General features: G+C 32.0%; 3 protein-coding genes across 3 annotated transcripts; 1 reads left to right on the top strand and 2 right to left on the bottom strand.

The window, feature by feature from the left end:
• Positions 1-4390: 4390 nt before the first annotated feature.
• Positions 4391-6452, bottom strand: LOC130965343 (uncharacterized). Its single transcript, XM_057890111.1, has 2 exons — positions 6319-6452; positions 4391-6134 (listed from the first exon to the last, which is right to left on the bottom strand). Exons 1-2 carry the CDS (start codon positions 6450-6452, stop codon positions 4391-4393), a joined length of 1878 nt encoding a protein of 625 aa, XP_057746094.1.
• Positions 6453-6566: 114 nt separating this feature from the next.
• Positions 6567-7952, bottom strand: LOC130965342 (uncharacterized). Its single transcript, XM_057890110.1, has one exon. The coding sequence runs from the start codon at positions 7950-7952 to the stop codon at positions 6567-6569; it is 1386 nt and encodes a 461-aa protein (XP_057746093.1).
• A 7202-nt stretch (positions 7953-15154) lies between these two features.
• LOC130968785 (probable receptor-like serine/threonine-protein kinase At4g34500) lies at positions 15155-18740 on the top strand. The gene is made up of 7 exons (XM_057894242.1): positions 15155-15931; positions 16835-16939; positions 17047-17169; positions 17473-17643; positions 17720-17849; positions 17939-18148; positions 18248-18740. The coding sequence occupies exons 1-7, from the start codon at positions 15321-15323 to the stop codon at positions 18362-18364; spliced, it is 1467 nt and encodes a 488-aa protein (XP_057750225.1). The 5' UTR covers positions 15155-15320; the 3' UTR covers positions 18365-18740.
• The last annotated feature ends 2205 nt before the right edge of the window (positions 18741-20945 follow it).

Here is a 20945-nt window from a genome sequence, read left to right as displayed (position 1 = left end):
ATATTTTAATTTTAATTTTAATTTAATTTTAACCAATTAGAGAATGTCACATATATATTTTGATGGTCAAATTTATAATTAGTCATTGATAATGATATATAAAAAAAATAGAGTAGGTGAAGAAATAAGAGAAATAGAAAAAATGAGAGGGAGAAGAGGAGAATTTCTTAATCTTAAAAAATTATTTTATTTTAATTATAATGAGAGAGTAACATGTAACATATTTTAATTGTAAAATTAATAATATATAATAGATGAAATAGTTATTTTGGCATATTCTTTAATTTTTTTAATAAAAAAATAGACTAAATTATTCAAAAAAAAATAAAACTTAAGGATGGAGAGATTTTAATTAAGAAAAAAATAAATTAATTTTAAGAAACTGTTTTTTTTTCCTTTTTATTTTAGTTGATGTTATTAAATTATCATTATAATGATTATATGATATTTTTTATATACTTTTTTTTGTCTTATTTAAGGTTAATTTTTTACATGTTATTTTATTGTTAGTGAATCACTTAAATATTGAACATTTTGGTGTTTAACAAATTTCTGGAAGCGTTTTTGACATAATTAAACAATTCGCTAAGAGCGAATTATAAACAAAATTTTTTATTTATAAAAGAATAATTTTTATAAAATAATATCTCACTATTTTAATTTAAGACTAATTAATTTTTTATTTTATTATTTTATTCATTTTTTTAAATAATCTAAATTTCTGTTTTGTAATATCAAAATAAAAAATTATTTATTTAATAAATATATGAAAAAAAAAAGATACTACTTTAGAGAAAAATTTAGTCTTTTCTAATATGATGAGATGGATATTGGGCAATTAGCGTAGCAGTAGTGATGTAATTAATAAAATGAGAGTGAGTGAGGAGCTAGGCGAAAGAAATGCTTATCTTGAATTAGGAGGTGGATAAGATTAAGCTAAGTCTGGATTATTTGATCTGATTGATAGATTTATCCAAAGGGATGCATTGGACGGTGCCCTGTCCTACCACATAAACAGATGGACAAATCACATACTGCCTCCTCTTCAAACCAAATATGTTTCCGTTTTGGATAGAAAGAGACACCACTGTCATTACTTTTAGCTTTCTTTTCTTTTAGGTCTACCCGATTAATTCAGTTTAAAAAATTTAAATAATTAATATTTATATTAAACATAATTTATAAATAAATTATTTATATTTAATTTTTTAATTTTAAAAATATTTATTTAAAAAAATAATAAAAAAATTATTATAACAAAATTTAATTTTTTTATTTTTGTTAAACACTTGAATGATTTTTGAAAATATTATAATTTGCTTTTAAAAATTATATTAAACATTAATATTATAATTTTCATAAGTTACAAATAAAAAAATTACTCATGAATTTATCTAAATTGGTCCTTAATATAGCGTGCAAGTATATAGCAATATACGTCTATTAAGGGGTGGCAACATGCATCCTACATGCAGGTATTTAAACTGATTTTACTCGGTCGGTAGGGTTGTCAATTCAATTCACAACGAATAGGATAGGGTGCGAATAGGAATTTTGTGAGGACCCGGTAGGGTAAGGGTTGAGTCTCAACCCTACTCGACCAACTCGCACCTTATATATGTATATGTTATATACTTATATAAAAATATGTTTCAAGTGGATATTGAACGAAAGACCTCTCACTAAATGCAAAAAATCCTTAGCTACTAAAAAATATCATTAATTGATAATTTAATTTTTTTTATATAAAAATCAATTCTATTTTAAATTATCATCAAGTTATATAATAATGTTATATCTTTTTTATAACTCATGGGTTAAGAACGGTAGGATATTCTCAATCTGCAGATAGGATAGAATTAAGTTTATATAAAAATTTCAACCCACGGATAAAATTAAGATTGACTCCAAACCTTACTCTACTCTATTCTCTTTAGGTGAAAACTCAAGTGCAGTCGACTTCACATGAAGTTGATAGCTGAAAGTCGTTAGATGATTTAACTAATTTAACAGCTCTCTATTATCAACTTTACATAAAATTAACTGCACCTGAGTTTTTTCTTTCTCTTTTTTTTTTTTGGTATTCAAACGGGGCTAAAACGCCCAAAAGGAAAAAACCGGAAACTAAATACAGATAGAACGGGGTAAGGTAGCCCCTCTCTCATCCTCCTGGAGAATGCTAACTAACTCTGGGAATGGATAGTCCCAGAACAAAAACCCAAAATCAAGATCAATACTCTTCTTGGCCAGGCAATCTGCACACTTGGTGCCTTTCCTGTAGTTATGTACAAAAAAAATTCTCCAATCAAGTTTTTTCAGCTCACTAATCCTTCTAATCAGAGAATTAGGGTGCATTTCTAACTTTCTTTCCTCATTCAATAACTTCACCACTCCCTCTGAGTCACATTCTACCATTATATTCTTCATCCCCAATCTCCTTGCCATGTTCAGCCCTTGCACAACACCCCACAGTTCGGCGATGAGGGTAGAGCAGTTTCCAATCGTGTGAGTGAAGCCCGCAACCCACTTCCCGTTCTCATCCCGCAGGAGGCCGCCGCACCCCGCCTTGCCCGCATCCCCTCCCGATGCTCCATCGACATTAAGCTTCAACCATCCCTTCGGCGGGGGTTTCCACCCCACCCGGCCCAGTCTTCTCGCCCGCGCTTTTCCCATCAGGTAAGTTTTTTCAAAAGCTTTGTTAATTTCCTGAATTTCTTTGATGATTTATGTGTATGGCTGGATTGGTCTTCTGTAGTTGTCCTCATGATTTTCCTTATTTCTCCAAAACCAGATTTTTGAGCATGTAACCATGTATATATCCTTCCAATCTATATTTTGGTTCTATCCCAATTGTTTTATTAGGTTAGCTTCCACCCAATCTCCCCAATTAAGACTGAAGAATTTCTGCAATTCCATAGGATTAAGAAAATTAACCCAAATTGTTGATGCTTTAGGGCAATCTCTGAATAGGTGTAGAAGATCTTCTTGCACTCCTTGGCAAACCTTGCAGTCTCCACTTCCACCAAACAATCTTGCTATTCTCTGATTTATAAGAGTTCTCTTATGCATAACAGTCCACATGAAAACCTTGACTCTTTGGGGGCCTTTCCAACTCCATAGGTGACTCCAAATAGATTTATTGGGTTTGCTCCAATTGTTTAGAGCTTTATAGGTCGATGCAATCGAGAAATCTCCCTCCTCATTATGCTTCCACCCTTTTCTATCATCATCTGCCTCAGAATGAGGAGGGTATGTTGCTGTAATTTTCTGGACAATCTCTTCTGGCAGATAGGTATTGAGTCTTCTTGCAGTGCTCCTACCCCTTCAAGCCAGTGATCATGCCAAAATCTAGTACCCCTTCCATTCCCAATAAACTTAATAGTGTTTGATTGAAAAGTTGGCCACATCTTGAGAACTTCTCTCCAGAAGCTTGAATCTGTGTTTCTACTTTGCGTGTCATCATCAATTAGGTTCCCATCACAGTATTTGTGCTTAAGGACTTTCACCCACATTTGCTCTGGGTTTTCATCCATTTGCCATAAAATTTTTATAAGGAAAGCATCATTCAAGATGATAGCTTCCTGAACCCCAATCCTCCTTCATGCCTTGGGAAACACATAGTCTTCCATCCAATCAGGTGCAATCTTTTTTTATTTGGTTCGTCTCCCCATATGAAGTTTCTTTGAAGTCTTTTCACCTCTCTACAAACTCCCTTAGGTACCCTTTCGTGCTGCATCTGGTAGTTCAGAATCGGACTAATAGTTGATTGTGCAAGTGTTAACCTTCCTGCCAAGGAAAGACACTTAGTCTTCCAGCCTTTAAGTTTGCTTTGAACCCTTCTCACTATATCCTTATACCTCTCCTTTCCTTCCCTTTTGTCAGAGATGCTCGCTCCCAAGTATTTTCCTAGCTCTTTCTGTTCTTTAAATTTAGACAAATTTAGAATCTCCTCCCTTGTGCTTCCAGCCGTACCCTTAGAGAACACAATAGCAGTCTTCTGCTCGTTTATTTTCAACCCCGAAGCATTACAAAAAATTTCCAAGACACCTTTTATTCTTGCCATTTGGTCTTGTGTTGCTTCCGCAAAAAGAAGAAGGTCGTCCGCAAACATAAGATGGGAAATTTTTGGTCCATCTCTACCCACCCCAATCGGCTTCCATTTCCCGTCCAGCACATTTTGTTCTATGAGATGCGAGAGCTTATCCATGCACATAACGAACAAGTAGGGCGAAATGGGATCCCCTTATCGCAATCCTTTTCTTGGAATAAATTCTTCCGTCTTATTCCCATTCCAAATAACATTGAACGATACCGTGCTCACGCATTGCATTATAATCTTGACCATCTTATCTGGCAATCTGAATTCTTCCAATCTAGTATTGAGAAAATCCTAACCCATCTTGTCATAGGCTTTTTCGAAATCTATTTTGATCGTCATGAACTGTTTTCTCCCCTTCATTCTCTTCATAGTGTGAATAAGCTCCTTTGCAATGATGATGTTGTCTTGAATTTTCCTTCCCGGTATGAAATTTGACTGGTGCGTCGCTATTCTGTCATTCAAGTGTGGTTTTAACCTTTCCACTAGCACTTTTGTTATGACCTTATAGCACACATTGCATAGCGCTATAGGCCTGAATTGGTTAATCAGCTCTGGATTGTTGATCTTAGGCACCAAAGCAATGAGGGTGGAGTTTGCTTGTCTGATAGTTTCTGGATTCCTCCAGCACATATCTATGAATTCCTGTACTTTTCCTTTCATGTTGTCCCAGTTACTCTTATAGATGAGAGCAGGGAATCCATCACTTCCAGGTGCTTTCAGGGAGCCAATGCTGAAAATGGCTTTCCTCACTTCTTCTTCATTTGGAGGTGTTATGAATCTCCTGCAATCATCATTGGTAAAATCAGGTGGGGCATAGTATTTTAATTCAAAAGGAACAGTCATTACCTCATTTTGATAGATATTTTTGAAGTGGTTAATAATGTGGTCTCCTAGCTCCTCCTCTTCTTCGATCCACTCCCCATCTGTTCCTTTGAGCTTCATAATTCTATTCTTCCCCCTCTTGACAATTGTTTTAGTATGGTAGTATCGTGTGTTTCTATCTCCATCCACGATCCAATTCTCCCTAGATTTCTGCAACCAAAAAGATTTCTCTTTGTCCAGAATGTCATCTAGCTCTCTATTAAGTTTTTGCTCTAGATCTTCAAGGTAGAGATTCCTTCCGTAGCTATTGCTTCTTTGAATTCCTTCAATTCTATTAAGAAGTCTCCTTTTTGTTTTGAAAATGTTGCCAAAACTTTTCTTGTTCCATTCTTGGAGGTCCTCTTTGAGCTTATTGAGGGCACTGCAAAGTGAGGCCTGATTGTTCCAGCTGTCGTTAAAACAGTTCTGAAATTCTGGGTGAAGAGTCCACATAGCCTCAAACCTAAAGGGTTTGTTGTTGGCTATATGTGTAACTCTCTCTGTTTTAATCAGCAGCGGGTGGTGATTCGATCTTCTTCTCGTAAGCACCTCGACAGTAGCATCATGGAATATCGTTCTCCATTGATTATTAGCCAGACCTCTATCTAGTCTCTTAAAGACCCTCTTTTGTCCCTCCCATTGGGGTCCTCTCCAGGTGAACCGGGAGCCGATGAAACCGAGATCAATTAGCCCACTTTCATTGATCCAATTAGCAAACCGGTTATAAGCATTAAGGTCAATAGCCGCTCCACCTTTTTTCTCTGAGCTGTCCTTGATCTCATTGAAGTCCCCTGCTATTAGCCATTCGCCTCTCATAGTATTGGCTATATCCAGAAGCTTTGACCAGATTAATCTCCTCATTTGATAGTGTGGATTAGTATAAACTGCAGTAAAGAACCATTCTTTCTTTCCATCTTCTTGTATTTTAGTGTGAATAAATTGTGCATGGAATTCCACTATGCTAATATTCAGGTCTACTCTGTTCCAACAAATCCAGATCCCTCCTGCAAAACCCTGGGCTTCTTCCCAAATATAGTTGTTAAACCCAATCTGTCTAATAACATTATTTGCATTCTCTCCACTGCATTTAGTTTCTAACAAGATAGAAATATCAGGCTTGTGTTGTCTGATTATTTCTTTGAACGTTCTTCTAAAAGCATTACTTGCTGCTCCCCTGACATTCCAAATTAAACTAATCATTAAAAAGATTGGAAGGGAAGTAAAAAACAAAACAAAATATTTAAAACAGGCACTCAATAAAAGCACAGGAAGCCCAACACCTGGCACCCTAATTGTCATCCATTTTAGCGTCCTCAAGAGCACTGATGTAGGGAGTAGTGAAGTCTACCCCCTCCAACAATCTTATATTCAGGTCTTCTGTCTCTTCCTCCATTTCCATGGGAGCTGGACTATTTTCCTTTGTATTATCTATGTCAGGTGGTCTTCCATTGGTTGGAGTGTTTTGATTTGATAATTCAATGTCTTCGTCCATAGTGCATTGGGTAGAATCAACTTTATCTATCCAATTTTCTTCATGATGTTTTCCCTTTTCTTGTTGTTTAGTCATGCTTCTGTTTCCATTTTCTTTTCCCCCCTTTTTCTTATGTTATGTGTTGAGTGTATGCTGTTGCTGTTCAACATTGTTGGCTCCCCCTATGCCTTTCCCTTCCCGATTCTCTCTTTGTGTTTCAGGTTTTTTTTGCTGAAACTTAACCCTCTTCCCTTTTGCATTATCTTTCTTTCCTTTTTCCTTCTCCTTTTTTCCCTCTGATTTTTCCCTATTTTCACCTTCAGTTATCTCTTCATTCACTTCCTCAATATGCAGCACACTAAATTTGCTCTTATTTTCTGTCTTCGTACTTGTTTCTTTTGTCTTGCTAGATCCTGCCTCTTGGCCTTTTCTTCCTTTTTTTGGTCTTTGGACAACCATCCAATCACCAAAATTTTCTTGACTTTCTTGCATGACTTGCTTTCCTTTATCCAGCTTCTTTCCGTCTTCCTTATTATTCCTTTTATCACTCATCTGATCTTTCTCTGGTAACTCCTTCTCCCTCTCTCCTTGAACACTTGGCACATTGTTTTGGGCTACTTTTAACGGACAGAGCTTTTGATCATGATCTATCCGTCCACAAGAAAAACAGATCTGATGTATCCCTTCATATTCCACCCTATACTCCCTTCCGTTGATTAGGTACTTCCCCACAAGTGGCTTTGTTAGGTCCACTTCTACGCACATTCTCGCAAACTTTCCTCTACTTAGCTCTGCTGTATTGCTATCCACTTTTATTGTTCTTCCAACTAAATTTTCAATCTTCCTTAGCACCATTCTGTCATACATTTCAATGGGGAGTCCCGGTAGTCTTATCCAAGCAGTTACCTTGTCTATACTTGCTATCAGGGGATTGAAGTTTGGTTCCCACATTCTCACTGTGAGGTAATGATCATAAATCTTCCAAGGTCCTTCTAGCAGGGCAAAATCAAAATCTTCCATCGAATAGAACTTTACTAGGTAGTATTCCTGGCCCAAGTCTATCACATCAATGCATCCTTTCCTACCCCACATAGTTTCTAGCCGTCTCTTCATTGCTGCGTATCCAACCTTCCTTCCTAAGAGCTTTACAATGAGTGTATTCCACCATGGCTTCCATAATCTTCGTTCTGTTGTCTCATTTATGATTATATTGTAGAGCCCTTCCTTAACTGCCTCTACTCTTATCTCTGGGCTGGTTTTCTGTTCTGTTTCCTGCACATTTTCTGACCCTTCAACTCCTTCTTCTTCTGATGACATGAAGTCATCTTCCAAGTTATTTTCTGTTGGTCCATTCTTTACGGTTTGTGCAAACGATCTTTGTCTAACCTGGTCCTTCTTTCCACCTAAATCTTCGACCATCCACTCCTCTTCCCTGGGAGTAAGTAGTTGATCCCCTGTAAAACCTCCTTCATTTGTTCTTACTTTTTTCTTTCTTCCTTGCAGGGTTTCTCTTTCCTCCATCGCTAGAGGATGTTCTTGGGTAGCTCCTCCTGGATCTCCAGGGTCGCTGGTGCCAGACATCAAGAGCGAAAAGGAAAAAACACTCACACACAAACTCACTTCAGAGAGAAAAACTAGCCGTTATTCCCTTTCTCTTTATTACCATTTACCACCCCTATCTTGTCTAAATAGAAAGTGAATTGTGGGCTTCGTTTTATTGGGCCTTGTGAGTCAGTTAGCTTTAGGATCATTGCTTCATTCAACATTTACATATGGCTCCTTCTATCTTTTTTCTTTTGAAAATTTTATTTAGTAAAAGAGTGAAATTAGATAAAAATAAATAAATAAATAAAATAGCTATTGTTTTTAAAAATACATATTATATATAATGTTTTTATTTTTTATATTATAAAAATTTAATTTTTAATTTTATTAAAATATACTCTTTATTATGGTATAACTTTTTCTCTTTAAACTTTGTCAACATTCTTCAATACCTTTTCTTTTTTTCTTCTTTTAAGAGATATGCTCATTTCATAAAATAAATATTACAATACACAAAAGACAATAATTTGTATACGTATATTTAATTATGAAATATTATATTATAAAAATAAATATAATTAAATGATGGTGTAAAATATTTTATAATATTAGTGAATCAAAATTAAATTTAAAAACATTAGGTTTAACCTTACAATAGTGCTATATCGTAACGTTGTTATTGCTCCCATAGCCGATCCACCACTACCAAATTCAACATTAGATCATTAATACATTATACGTTAATCTCTCAGAGTCAAAGTTGAAAAATTGCATGGTGGCCTAAATTGTTGGTTTTTCACTTTTAATCAAGAAAAACAACTAATTAAACAACAACCCAGTTCTCAATTTGAGAATATACTGTGGCCCTACATTTTTATTATTTACCAACAATGCCAACTGAATACATTAATTACATAAAAGCCCATAACAGTTAGAAACGCTAAATCCACAGCAACCTCAAAACTCCCAGTAATTGCATCACAGTCCAAGACCATAGTACTGAGAAGGGTGAAGCTTGGATAAATTCAGAAATTCCCGATCTGATTTTTTTAAAAATGAATAATAGATTAATTTATATACACATTATTATTAATAATGAATCGAAAATTCAAAATGAGGCAACCCATCATTTTTCTATTTCAACTAAAGCCTAAGGCAAATATTATATGTAACATTAGATTAAATTTTTATATTGGTCTCTAAAATTTATAATTTTTACTATTTTAATTTTTTAAATTTAAAATTTATTATATTGATCTCCAAAATCTTATATTAGTTTTCAGACCATTTTCAGTGAATACGAATAAAATATTAAGCTATGTTTTGATTTATCACACTATATACATGACTAAATGATGTTTGTTCGTTTTGGAGAATGAGTGGAAATAAAATAATTTGCACATTGTATAAACTTTTTTTTTTATCTTCTCATTTTATCTTGTTTAAATGCAAAAACAACGTATCTATCATATATCTAAAGTAATAAATTAGAACTAATTCAACACATTATGTGTTAAAAAGAGTTTAGAAATCAGACTAATATAATATCCAAAACTAAATTATGAGGATTAATATAACAAATTTTGAATTTAAGAAACTAAAATAATATAAGCCATGAATCTAAAGTACTACTTTAGAGATTTAATCGTAACATTAGTTATATGTATTGGTATTTCTACTAAAGTCAGAGTTGATGGTTGAATTCATTGGTTATAGTAGGAATGGTACACGTTAAATGAAAAAGGAAGTTGAATGTGCTTCTCCACTTCCAACAGCATAATAATGTGGCATGGCCTTCGCTTTCGGTAAATTATTTCTTCTGGTCCAACTTGTGAAAGCCATCACCATTATTACTTTCATGAAATAGTAAATGTGAAGTTCTAAAGTTGTACTCAATTGTTTCAATATTCAAACTAATTATCATTTTCATGGCATTAATGCATGGCACATGGTGTATGTGGATGCCTTGCGCCATTACCGGACAACAATACAAACGCAGAGTGAATTGAAAGAAAACATTGCATATCTTCAGTTCTCCACTAAAGCTATAAATCATTACATTATAGGCACATCTCAATACACATTCATGTAAAATGTGAAAATTATACAATTTTAGGAATTTTGTCTTTATGTTTCATTTCTACATGATGTTTAGATACACTTAATAAGTTTATGGCTACACCTAATTAATTAAAACAAAGACTACTCAAGTTTATAATTCATAATTTATGTTAGAATAAACCGATCTTTTTAATTTAAACCTAGATCATTAATGTTATATCATTAAAAAGTAAATACTAATGTGAAAGCATATAAGAATCTATGAACATAATTGAGGGTTAGTAATCTCAGTGTTGACTTGTACTAATTTGATTTTAATCGCTAGTGATTCTTCCATTTTCCTCAATTAAAATCTTTAGAAGAGAGATGAATAACAACTCTTTTAACAGAAATGGATTGATAAGACGATTTTAGTATGTTGGATTGAAATTTTAAAATTTTTATTTATATTTAGATGTGATTTTTATAAAATCTTAAAATCCAATAAAATAAAATGTTTAATTTTATTTAGACTTATTTTATTTAATACTTATAATAATAAATGAAATCACCCATATATAAATTTATAATATAAAATAGTTAAATGGATTATAATTAATTATATAAATGTATTGGCCACAATAGGAATTATAATTTAATCTCTTAATTAATTACTTGAAAGTTGTTGAAACTATATATAATCGAGGGTGGTCCTTTGAATGGTTTTGATTTTTGAAAATACATAGGGGTACAATTTACCTGAAAACATTGAATAACCACGAGAGAAGGCAGCTAGCATATGTCTAATTTTTTCACGTACTTTGAGCTGTCCATTAATGTTATTTTATATATATATATATGTTGCAAACTCGCATGGAGCCCCACTCAATTACTTTCACAATCTCCCATTGCTACATGGCTTAATTATAAACTACAACCAAATAATTAATGATGAGAGATGTTCTATACTACAAGAATTTATTATTTTGATCATTTTTAGTTATTAATTTAAACTTTTTAATTTAATAATTTAATAATAAATTTTTAATTTATATTTTTAAATATCAATAATTAATTATTGACTAAAAATAATAAATTTTGTTGGTTTTATAATATTTTTTATTAGTTATATTATCTAATAATACTATTTATTTGTAATTTTTATTTTAAAAATGTATGTATTTTGTGTTCGAAAAATACATATTAAAATTATAAATTATTTTTTTATTAAAAATATAAAAAAATTAAAGTTTTTTATATTTTATTTTATATTTATTAAATAAAAAATTAAAATCTTTCACTTTAAGATACATGTTTGTTAGCTAATAGTACACTTAATTATTATTTATTCTATTCAATTTTGAGAATATAATTGTGGGGTAAAAAACCAAATAAATCAAGCTGAGAAGTTTATTACCCAAATCAGCCAAAATAAAAATTATTTCAACAATTTACCAATGACCATTTATATATAATTCGAATCAATATGATTCGAACTATAAATGCATGTAATTCAAAACAACTTGCTTCGAATTACGTTTGAATGGATATACATGTAATTCAAATCAAGTAGAATCGAATTAGAGAAGGGTAAATCAAATTGACTCGATTCGAATTAGTAGGCTCACGTGACTTTATGGAGTTCGAATCATATTAATTCGAATTATTCAATGTTGGTGACACTAGGTAGATCGAATTAAGTTGATTCGAATTACTAGTGAGTTGCCTATATAATGCTACGTTAGTTGGATATATATCAAATTTTATTTTTCACATTCTTACTTGGATAGTTGGATATATATTTTATAGTTGATACAAAAAATATTTATTGTATAATTTTATTTTTCTAAAAATATTATATATATATATATATATATTTTTATTGATGATTACAAAATTTTAGAAATATTTAAAAAATATTATTAAAATTAAAATTATATTTTTTATTATTTGACAATAAAATTAAAAATTAAAAATTAGGGATTAATATTAACTTCCAATAGTTAATTTTGTTAATGAAATGTTCTATAACCAAATTTATATAATTTTAATTTTAATAATATTTTTTAAATATTTCTAAAATTTTGTAATCATCAATAAAAATATATATATATATATATATAATATTTTTAGAAAAATAAAATTATACAATAAATATCTTTTGTATCAACTATAAGATATATATCCAACTATCCAAGTAAGAATGTGAAAAAAAAAATTGATATATATCTAACTGACGTAGCATTATATAGGCAACTCACTAGTAATTCGAATCAACTTAATTCGATCTACCTAGTGTCACCAACATTGAATAATTTGAATCAATATGATTCGAACTCCATAAAATCACGTGAGCCTACTAATTCGAATCGAGTCAATTCAATTTACCCTTCTCTAATTCGATTCTACTTGATTCGAATTACATGCATATCCATTCAAACGTAATTCGAAACAAGTTGTTTCGAATTACATGCATTTATAGTTCGAATCATATTGATTCGAATTATATATAAATGGTCATTGATACACTGCTAAAATAATTTTTGTTTTGACTGATTTGGGTAATAAACTTGTCAACTTAGTTTATTTGAATTTTTTACCCATAATTGTGTATATGTTGGAAAAAAATGTAATTATTACGAACTAGCTCTCCTGTTGGATTCGGGGTGATGGTCAACCCAATAATACCCTTTCTAGGAGTATCTCGGTCCAAATAAGAATATCTATCTATATTTAAATTTAAAGGATATCGACTTAAGTTTATAAAAATCCTATTCAAATCTTCCCATAATATTTTATCTAAATATTATAAATAAAATGTTTAATGTGCCTCTGAAATATATTATCTAACTCTAATTCTTATATTTTTTAAATTATTACTGAGTTGATCGAATGATCAACTTATTTATCTGTTTAAATAAATATTAGAAATTTAAATTTCGTCTTATATAAACAACAATTTATTGATTAATAATAAACTCTTAAATATAAATTTAAATTTACGATGAATTAATTTTTTATTTATCGAACTAAAAATACTATGAACAACTAAAAAAAAAAATATGTTAAGTAGTGGATGGTGTGTTAACCTAATTTCCTTCAATGTATTAGGTTTGAGTAACTGAGCTAAGAAGTACCATATTGTCCTTTTCTTTAACATTATTTAATATTAGTTAATAAACGGACCAAATACAAAACGTACTAGATTGTGTTGTTACTCCATTAAAGGTTATATATTTATTTCCATAAGTAAAGAGCTATATATATACATATGAATATGAAGGTGAGTTTGGTGAAATTAATTGTCATAAGCTAGAGGAATATTTCATTCTTTAAAAAATCGTTTGGTGGTGAGTTAATATTGAATCACGTTCGTGTGGAATCACAAACCAGTCAATAATATGACATATAAATACATCCAAATCCAGGGTCTATGATAATTAAGGATTATGTTCAAAGAATGTAATTTGATTGGCTCAAATTAAAAAATGGTCCAATATATTAAAACATGGCTTAAAAATCTGAAGACGTAGCAGTCGGTTCAACAATGGGATGCCAAATTCAACCCCTTTCTTTGTCTTATTTTGAGTCTCCTTCATTGTTTAAATAGGACCTTTAATTTAAATAAATCATTTAGACAATTAGGGTATCTAAAATAGACGTTTTCTCTTTCAGATACAAACAACTATATGTACCCTCTCTTTGGATAAAAGATAAAGATGTGCTTATCGAGTCAAAAATAATCATATGCTTAAAAGACTATGTTAAGTTAATTTTAACAGTCATCATTGCATATCAAACGGGATTTTCCGGTAACTCCAATTTTTGTATACTAAATAAAAATTTAATTAGCCAATGAATAATAGCTCAAATAACATAGTCTCCTCATGCTCAATTAAGAGGTTGCGAATTCAAATTTCCTATCTTTGATAAAAAAAACTAATTACAAATTAAAAATAATATAAAAATATAATTTAAAAGATATAAAAATTTAATTATAAATTTAATAAAATTATAATATTAATAAAATAATTAAACACTAGTAATAAAATTTTTAATAAAATTAGTAGTTCAAATTTTTTTAAACTAAATCACAATATATACATATTATCACTTCAACAATGTTATTATTGTCATTGCTGTTTTTTTTTTATTCATTTCTAATGTTGTTATCTTTTTTTTCTTTTTAATATTTTTTTTGTTTGATTTCTTTTCCTTCTTATATTTTCCTTGTCATCTTTTGTCATTATCATTGTAGTCATTGTTGTTGTCATCTTCATTTTTTTTTTCTATAAAAATTTTGAATCACAGCATAAAAATTTTAATGTACAACACAAAAAATTCTTAAAAAATTACATATGTTTTAGAACATTAATATCTAACCCACAAAATAAACATAGCACATAAGTTTTAGTATACATTACAAAAAATTTGATAAATAATACAAAAACTTTTGAATAATTTTATGTCTAAAATATTGACTCCAACCAACAAAATACATATAATATAAAATTTCGGATGTACATAAATTTTGTATACACAATATAAATTTTTCGATATACATCACAATTTTTTTAAAAGCTACGTATTTAAAACATTGATTTACCCATACCAATAAATTATATTCGTAATAAAAATTTACATATTATATACAAATTTTTTTATGCTATCAATAAATGTGTATTTCGTACAAAATTCTGTATTATGTAAAAAATTTATGTATTATATTAATAAATTTTGATATTATTCAATAAAAAATTTCTATATTAAAAATATACAAAAAAAAAGACAATAACACATGCACATATTTTTTTATTAAATTTATGTCAATTTAATTGGAGTTTGTTAAAAAAAAAAACATATATCATCGCCATGAAAATTTTAATTTATTCCTTTACAAATGTTAAGATTTTTTTTCCCCTTACATAACACAATTTCATGTAATAATGAGTTCTTCCCAATTACCCAACATGTCCCCACCGTGGCACAGTGTGTTTCCTTCTTTTGTGCGTAGAAAGTCAGCAATCAAAGGGCGATAGTGAGAGTGAGAGTGGCATTCCAGTAATTACACCCTCCACGCCAAAGCCCAGAAAAAACACTTCACTTTCTTTTTCCCCCCCTTGTTCGTTGTTGTTTTTCACTTTCGTTTATTGTATCCGTTGAAACCCCACTCTTCCTCCACACTCTCTTTTCAATGCTTCAAAAACCCCCTCACAATTTTCTTAGCTACCAAACACTCCTTCTTCGCTAAGACAAAAAAGTATTCACTGTTTTCACACTTTCTTCTTCTTCTTCTTCACGTCAATGGCGGTTTCCGGTAACTCCTCCGGCGAACCTCTACCTGAATTGAACACAACATCATCGGTTCTAGGCGTGAAGCTCGTGGTTCTAGTTGCAATTATCTTCATTGCGATCGTGGTAACGATCTTGCTCATCTTCTTCCTCTGCTTCAGAAGAAGCAGAACCTCCTCTTGCAGAAACCACAGAACCCTCGGGAAACATAGCTCAGGAACAATCCCTCTGGTTTCAAAGGAGATCAACGTCGTCAAATCCCTAGATCTCGAACAACAACAGCAACAGCAACAGATTCTCGAAGACGTTGTTGTTGTTGATGATGATCTAAAGAAGAAGAAGAAGAAGGAGGAGGAAGGTGAAGGCATCAAGAATAAAAAGAGTGAGGGAGAAGGGAGTGATGACGTGTCAATTTCCGGTGGGAGAAGGAGTGAGGCGTCGTCGATGTCGGTGGAGGATCCGAACATCGGGTGGGGGAGGTGGTATAGTCTGAAGGAGGTGGAGGTGGCGACACGTGGCTTCGCGGAGGAGAATGTCATTGGTGAAGGTGGCTATGGGATTGTATACAGAGGAGTTCTGCAAGATGGTTCTGTTGTTGCCGTCAAGAATCTTCTCAACAACAAGTATGTTTTCAATTTTCATCTCCGTTCATTCTTTTTTTTTTTTAATTTTCTTTTAGTATTCAAATTTTCAGTGCTTAAGCTATGCTTGTGTGTTTATTATCTGTGTATGTTACTTTGCTTCTTCATTGATGATGATTATTATGAGAATGTAAGTCGATGCAGTTAAGTATTGTTTAGTCAACTCTTTCCCTGTTTATGCACATGCATGTATTCGTTTGTTTAATTAATTCGCAAGTGGGGAATAAATTTCTGAAATGGGATATTTAGGTCTTCATTCTGGTCAAAAGTACTGGAAAGTTGGATCAAACCCGTGGAAATGAGTATTACATTTTGTTGAAATTCATTTAGAAAAAGTAACTGTCCACTTTGTTTTTCTTCTATGTTGTTAATTGTATATTTTTAATGGCATGATATTAGGATATAGTTAATTGATAGTTTCACTATATAAAAAGTCAGTTTTTTGTTTGGAGGTGGGGTAATGTTACTTTACTCTTTACTTTTACTTTCTGTCCGTTTATTTTAACATATTATTCCATGATTGCTGGATTAACTTTGTCCTTTGGTAAGACACTTTCTTAATCCCGAGAAAACTTTAGTTTAAAATACAGGAAAAAGAGTTAATGTGTCTTGACTCTGGAACTGGATACAAGATTACAAGTACGTTAACTAACGCGCTTTATGTCTATTCCGGGATTTGCAACTACTTATTACTAATATATTGTGGTAACATCAAGTTACTTCAAATTCCAACTCATGCAGCAGAATATTAGGACTTCAGGAGTGTAGTACATGGAAGAGTCCTTAAGCCAAATCAAGTTTTCTGAAATAATACAATGCAACAACTATAATATAGTACTATTAAAAATTAATTTCTTTTTTTTTTTTTTATTGTATGGTGAACAGGGGTCAAGCGGAAAAGGAGTTTAAGGTGGAGGTTGAAGCCATTGGAAAAGTAAGGCATAAGAATTTGGTTGGGCTGGTAGGATATTGTGCAGAAGGTCCTAAAAGGTATTGTTAATTATATTATTCTGTTTAATGCCTGATTTTCTTTTGATTCAAAGTCTTTTAGATCCCACTTTACTTTTAATGCCAATTTTGTTTATCATCTCATTCAGGATGCTTGTTTATGAATATGTTAACAATGGAAATTTGGAGCAGTGGCTGCATGGTGATGTAGGACCAGTTAGCCCCTTGACATGGGATATTCGGATGAAGATTGCCATTGGCACTGCTAAAGGGTGTGTTTATTGTTTACGGTTTTATCCACCTTCTATATTTTTTGGTCTTTGTCAATGCTAGTCGGATTCTCTTACAGGAAATTTGACTAATTCATCTCAAGGATTCTATCTCGTTCTTTGATAATAGTAGATACTTATCATTTAAGGATTACTTCAATTTTTTTAATTTAATTTTATAATACAATTACTTGTTAAGTGGGATCTTTCATGTCCAATAAGTATTTCAGAATGTTATTTGTTCCATGATGATTAATAAATTATGTTATCTTAAGTGAGAACTAATGGTTCTGAATTGCGAAACAGGCTAGCTTACTTGCATGAAGGCTTAGAACCCAAAGTTGTGCATCGAGATATAAAATCCAGTAACATTCTTTTGGACAAAAACTGGAATGCCAAAGTATCCGATTTTGGACTTGCCAAGCTCTTAGGATCCGAGAAAACCCACGTGACTACGCGTGTAATGGGAACATTTGGGTAATTATTGCTGTTTATCCAAATCGAACTCATTTGGTTGTCTATACTATTTCTTATTACCACTAATTTTCTGCAGATATGTGTCACCTGAATATGCAAGCACCGGTATGCTTAATGAGCGCAGTGATGTGTATAGCTTCGGAGTTCTTCTCATGGAGATAATTACAGGAAGATCCCCCATTGATTATTCTAGACCTCCTGGAGAGGTGATTACTGGTTTTTGAACTGATTTTCATTGGTTCATTCGATGAACACCATAGTTACTTAACTCTGCTCGTTTTTTATTTTGATTCAGATGAATTTGGTTGATTGGTTCAAGGGAATGGTAGCAAATCGTCGTGGTGAAGAGTTAGTCGATCCTTTAATCGAGGTTCAGCCCTCTCAAAGATCCCTGAAGCGAATGTTACTCATTTGTCTTCGCTGTATTGATTTGGATGTTGTTAAGCGACCAAAGATGGGTCAAATTGTTCATATGCTTGAGGCAGATGATTTCCCATTTCGTTCTGTAAGCCCTTTATATGCTTTTCAAAAAAATAATAATAACAAAATCTATATGCCAATTATTGCCTTAAATAACTAACTCTTGTTTTGTTTGTTAAATTAGGAAATTCGTACACTTAAAGAGAAAGACAATGTCCCTTCTTCTGCAGATGTTTCGAGTAAAAGAGTGCCATATGAATCAAAATATGCAGAGTCCATAGGAAAATCAAGATGGAAATAACTGCTTGTATTTTATTTTTGGACACGCAAACTAAGGAGATCAAATTGTTTGTTCTTATGATTTTTTTGTATGCCATGAACAAATTAAATTAGTCAGCATTGTGCATATATGCTATACAGTGTAGTCACTTGTTCAGGTCATGCACCTTTTTTGATGTATTTGTTTATCTTGGGAACATGGAAGAGATGAGCCTTGTAAATATGTATCTCAAGATATATCAATTTTCTGTCTGCATGTCGAGGTATTTTTGCAATATTACTAGTGTGTCCCATGAAATGACATGAAGGAACTTGTTAGGGATGCTACACTGACATTTGTGGGTTTACTAATCCAACTACAAACTTCATTGATAATTTTAATGGGATGACATAGGTTTATGTTTTTATAAGCACCAATTTGCAATAAGAGAAAGAACGAATCAATTCCATACAAACTTACAAGTACTTAACCTATAACTAATGAATTTGCAAATTTATAAGACAATTAACATTGTCTACTCCACTGCAAGGTTGCAATATTCAAAATTATAAGGCTTAATGTGATTATATTAAAGCTTCTCATTATTTATGATCAATGTTACATGAAACTCATCATTTAGGTGTGTATATATCTAGACACCATAAAATTATACTTTTATGTTTCACTTCTCATTTGTTTAAACTTGATATATAAGTACAATTTTGTAATGTCCAAATATATGAACGCCTAAATAAAATTTATATAGCATTGTTCTTTATTATAACATAAATCGAGTTTCTAAATGTATTTCATAAATTTTTATCGGCACTCAACGCAACATTAATTGATTTGTGCCTGTCTGAAATCACTAAAACACTTGGTTGGGATGTAACATGTTACCTCATATACAAAAGAAAAAATGATCAAGTCTCTTTTATCTCATTCTCGACAACTACAAATCCAATAGACAATATGTTTAAATTGGCATCTTGAACAATAGCTATTAGCAACGTACCTCTGTATTTACCATATAAATGGGTGCCATCAATGGAAATAAGTGACTTGCAGTGCTTGAAGGCCTCAACACACGGAAGAAATGTTCAGAATACCCGATGAAACATGACAATATCAGTTGAAGCAGACCAAGATTGTGTTACAAGTTGAACCCAACACTTAAATAACCCCAGATGTTATAATACAAGAGGACTATGTTAAGCATACATAATTGAAGACAATATAATGAATCTTATCAAGTAAGTACATTTGCATAGCGAATAATCAACGAAAAATCTCGTTTTATGACTCCTCTCAATCTCCGTATATCCTACCAATTACTCTTTGCTTTGCAGGCCAAACTTTTTGGTAGGACGCCTTGTAATCGAAGTGATTCTCCACACCTCCTTGCAGAACCCTTGTGCTGATGGTTGGATCTGCTTTGACCATCGTGAATATGTGCTGGGCAATCACCTTCGAATCCAACCTTCTATGGTCTTGACCCACCGATGTTTGCATGCAAGTGTGAGGACCATTATATCTCGTCACCTTTCACTTTATCTGCTTTCGATGATAATATATGTGTATGTTCCATCTAACCGGACCCAAATTGGGTACAATGTACAACATATTTTAACTGGTCACTCTCTAATATTTTATACTCCAGAGCCCTACTGATGTTGTACGTCTTAATGGCCAACATGACTTCCTCCTTGTTTTTAAACTGTTGTCTAATCTCAAACTCACTGACGGGATTCTCTTCGGGGTCTCAATGGCTAAATAAACAATCTGAAGTCATTGTCTCGAGATTCAAAGTCAAGAAGTGATCCAGCCAGTTGTATGGTCGAGAAATGGCAGGTTATGTCAACGCGATTTGTGTGTCACTATAGTAGTTCATCTCTTCTTCCTCTTCACGCTCATTAGGAATTGCCGTTGGTTCAGCCTTGACATCTTCACTGTCATCGAGATTAACCTAATAGGGATCCGTCATTGGCTCCCTAATCGTAGAACCCTCATGACTTTTAACATCACATTACATCATACCATCATTAGAATATTCAACATTTGACCCCTATTGACTATTTTCAGATGACATATTTAAGTCAACCATCGTCCTTCTAGTATTTCTTCTGACAGCTCCACTTAAAGGGCTATTATCAACAGTATCCACAAATGATCCTCATTCACCTAACTCAATTAAGAAAACAAATAATTCCAATAGATGAACATTTGTCCACCAGTTGTGTCACACCCTTATAAGACGTATGTACTCGTCATCACGTAACCGATACCTAAACAAAAAAAACATAAGATATTCTCAAAAACTAAACTCTAATAAAAATAACACAGAAAAATCACAACATCTATGATATATTTTTTGTAAAACAAAACGTTATCTTCTGAAGGATATATATAGTAAATCTTTTTCACTCTTTTCGTGTGTTGTTGGCCAATGAAATATAATATTAAATTTTTCAATGCAGTCAAACTGTTGACTTCGGGTGCCAAGTATGCAAACTCTGGTTGAGCAAACTTAAATACGATAAACCTTTTTTTATCATACACTATTTCATATTTCACCATTATAATGAATAGATATCAATAGAATTCTAGACATTGTAAAGATTAA

This window comes from Arachis stenosperma, chromosome 3, assembly GCF_014773155.1.
Source record: "Arachis stenosperma cultivar V10309 chromosome 3, arast.V10309.gnm1.PFL2, whole genome shotgun sequence".
Taxonomy (NCBI): Eukaryota; Viridiplantae; Streptophyta; class Magnoliopsida; order Fabales; family Fabaceae; genus Arachis; species Arachis stenosperma.
This window is presented reverse-complemented; position numbering and strand designations above follow the sequence as displayed.

What these genes read in the sequence shown, in the direction of transcription:
- LOC130965343 (XM_057890111.1), bottom strand. Translation starts at nt 6,452, where the DNA reads ATGGACGAAGACATTGAATTATCAAATCAAAACACTCCAACCAATGGA. An exon ending in GAAGACCTGAATATAAGATT is followed by an intron (nt 6,135 to 6,318) that starts GTTGGAGGGGGT and finishes TTGGAATGTCAG; the next exon opens with GGGAGCAGCAAGTAATGCTT.
- LOC130965342 (XM_057890110.1), bottom strand. Translation starts at nt 7,952, where the DNA reads ATGGAGGAAAGAGAAACCCTGCAAGGAAGAAAGAAAAAAGTAAGAACA.
- LOC130968785 (XM_057894242.1), top strand. Translation starts at nt 15,321, where the DNA reads ATGGCGGTTTCCGGTAACTCCTCCGGCGAACCTCTACCTGAATTGAAC. An exon ending in TGTGCAGAAGGTCCTAAAAG is followed by an intron (nt 16,940 to 17,046) that starts GTATTGTTAATT and finishes CATCTCATTCAG; the next exon opens with GATGCTTGTTTATGAATATG. An exon ending in ATGATTTCCCATTTCGTTCT is followed by an intron (nt 18,149 to 18,247) that starts GTAAGCCCTTTA and finishes TTGTTAAATTAG; the next exon opens with GAAATTCGTACACTTAAAGA.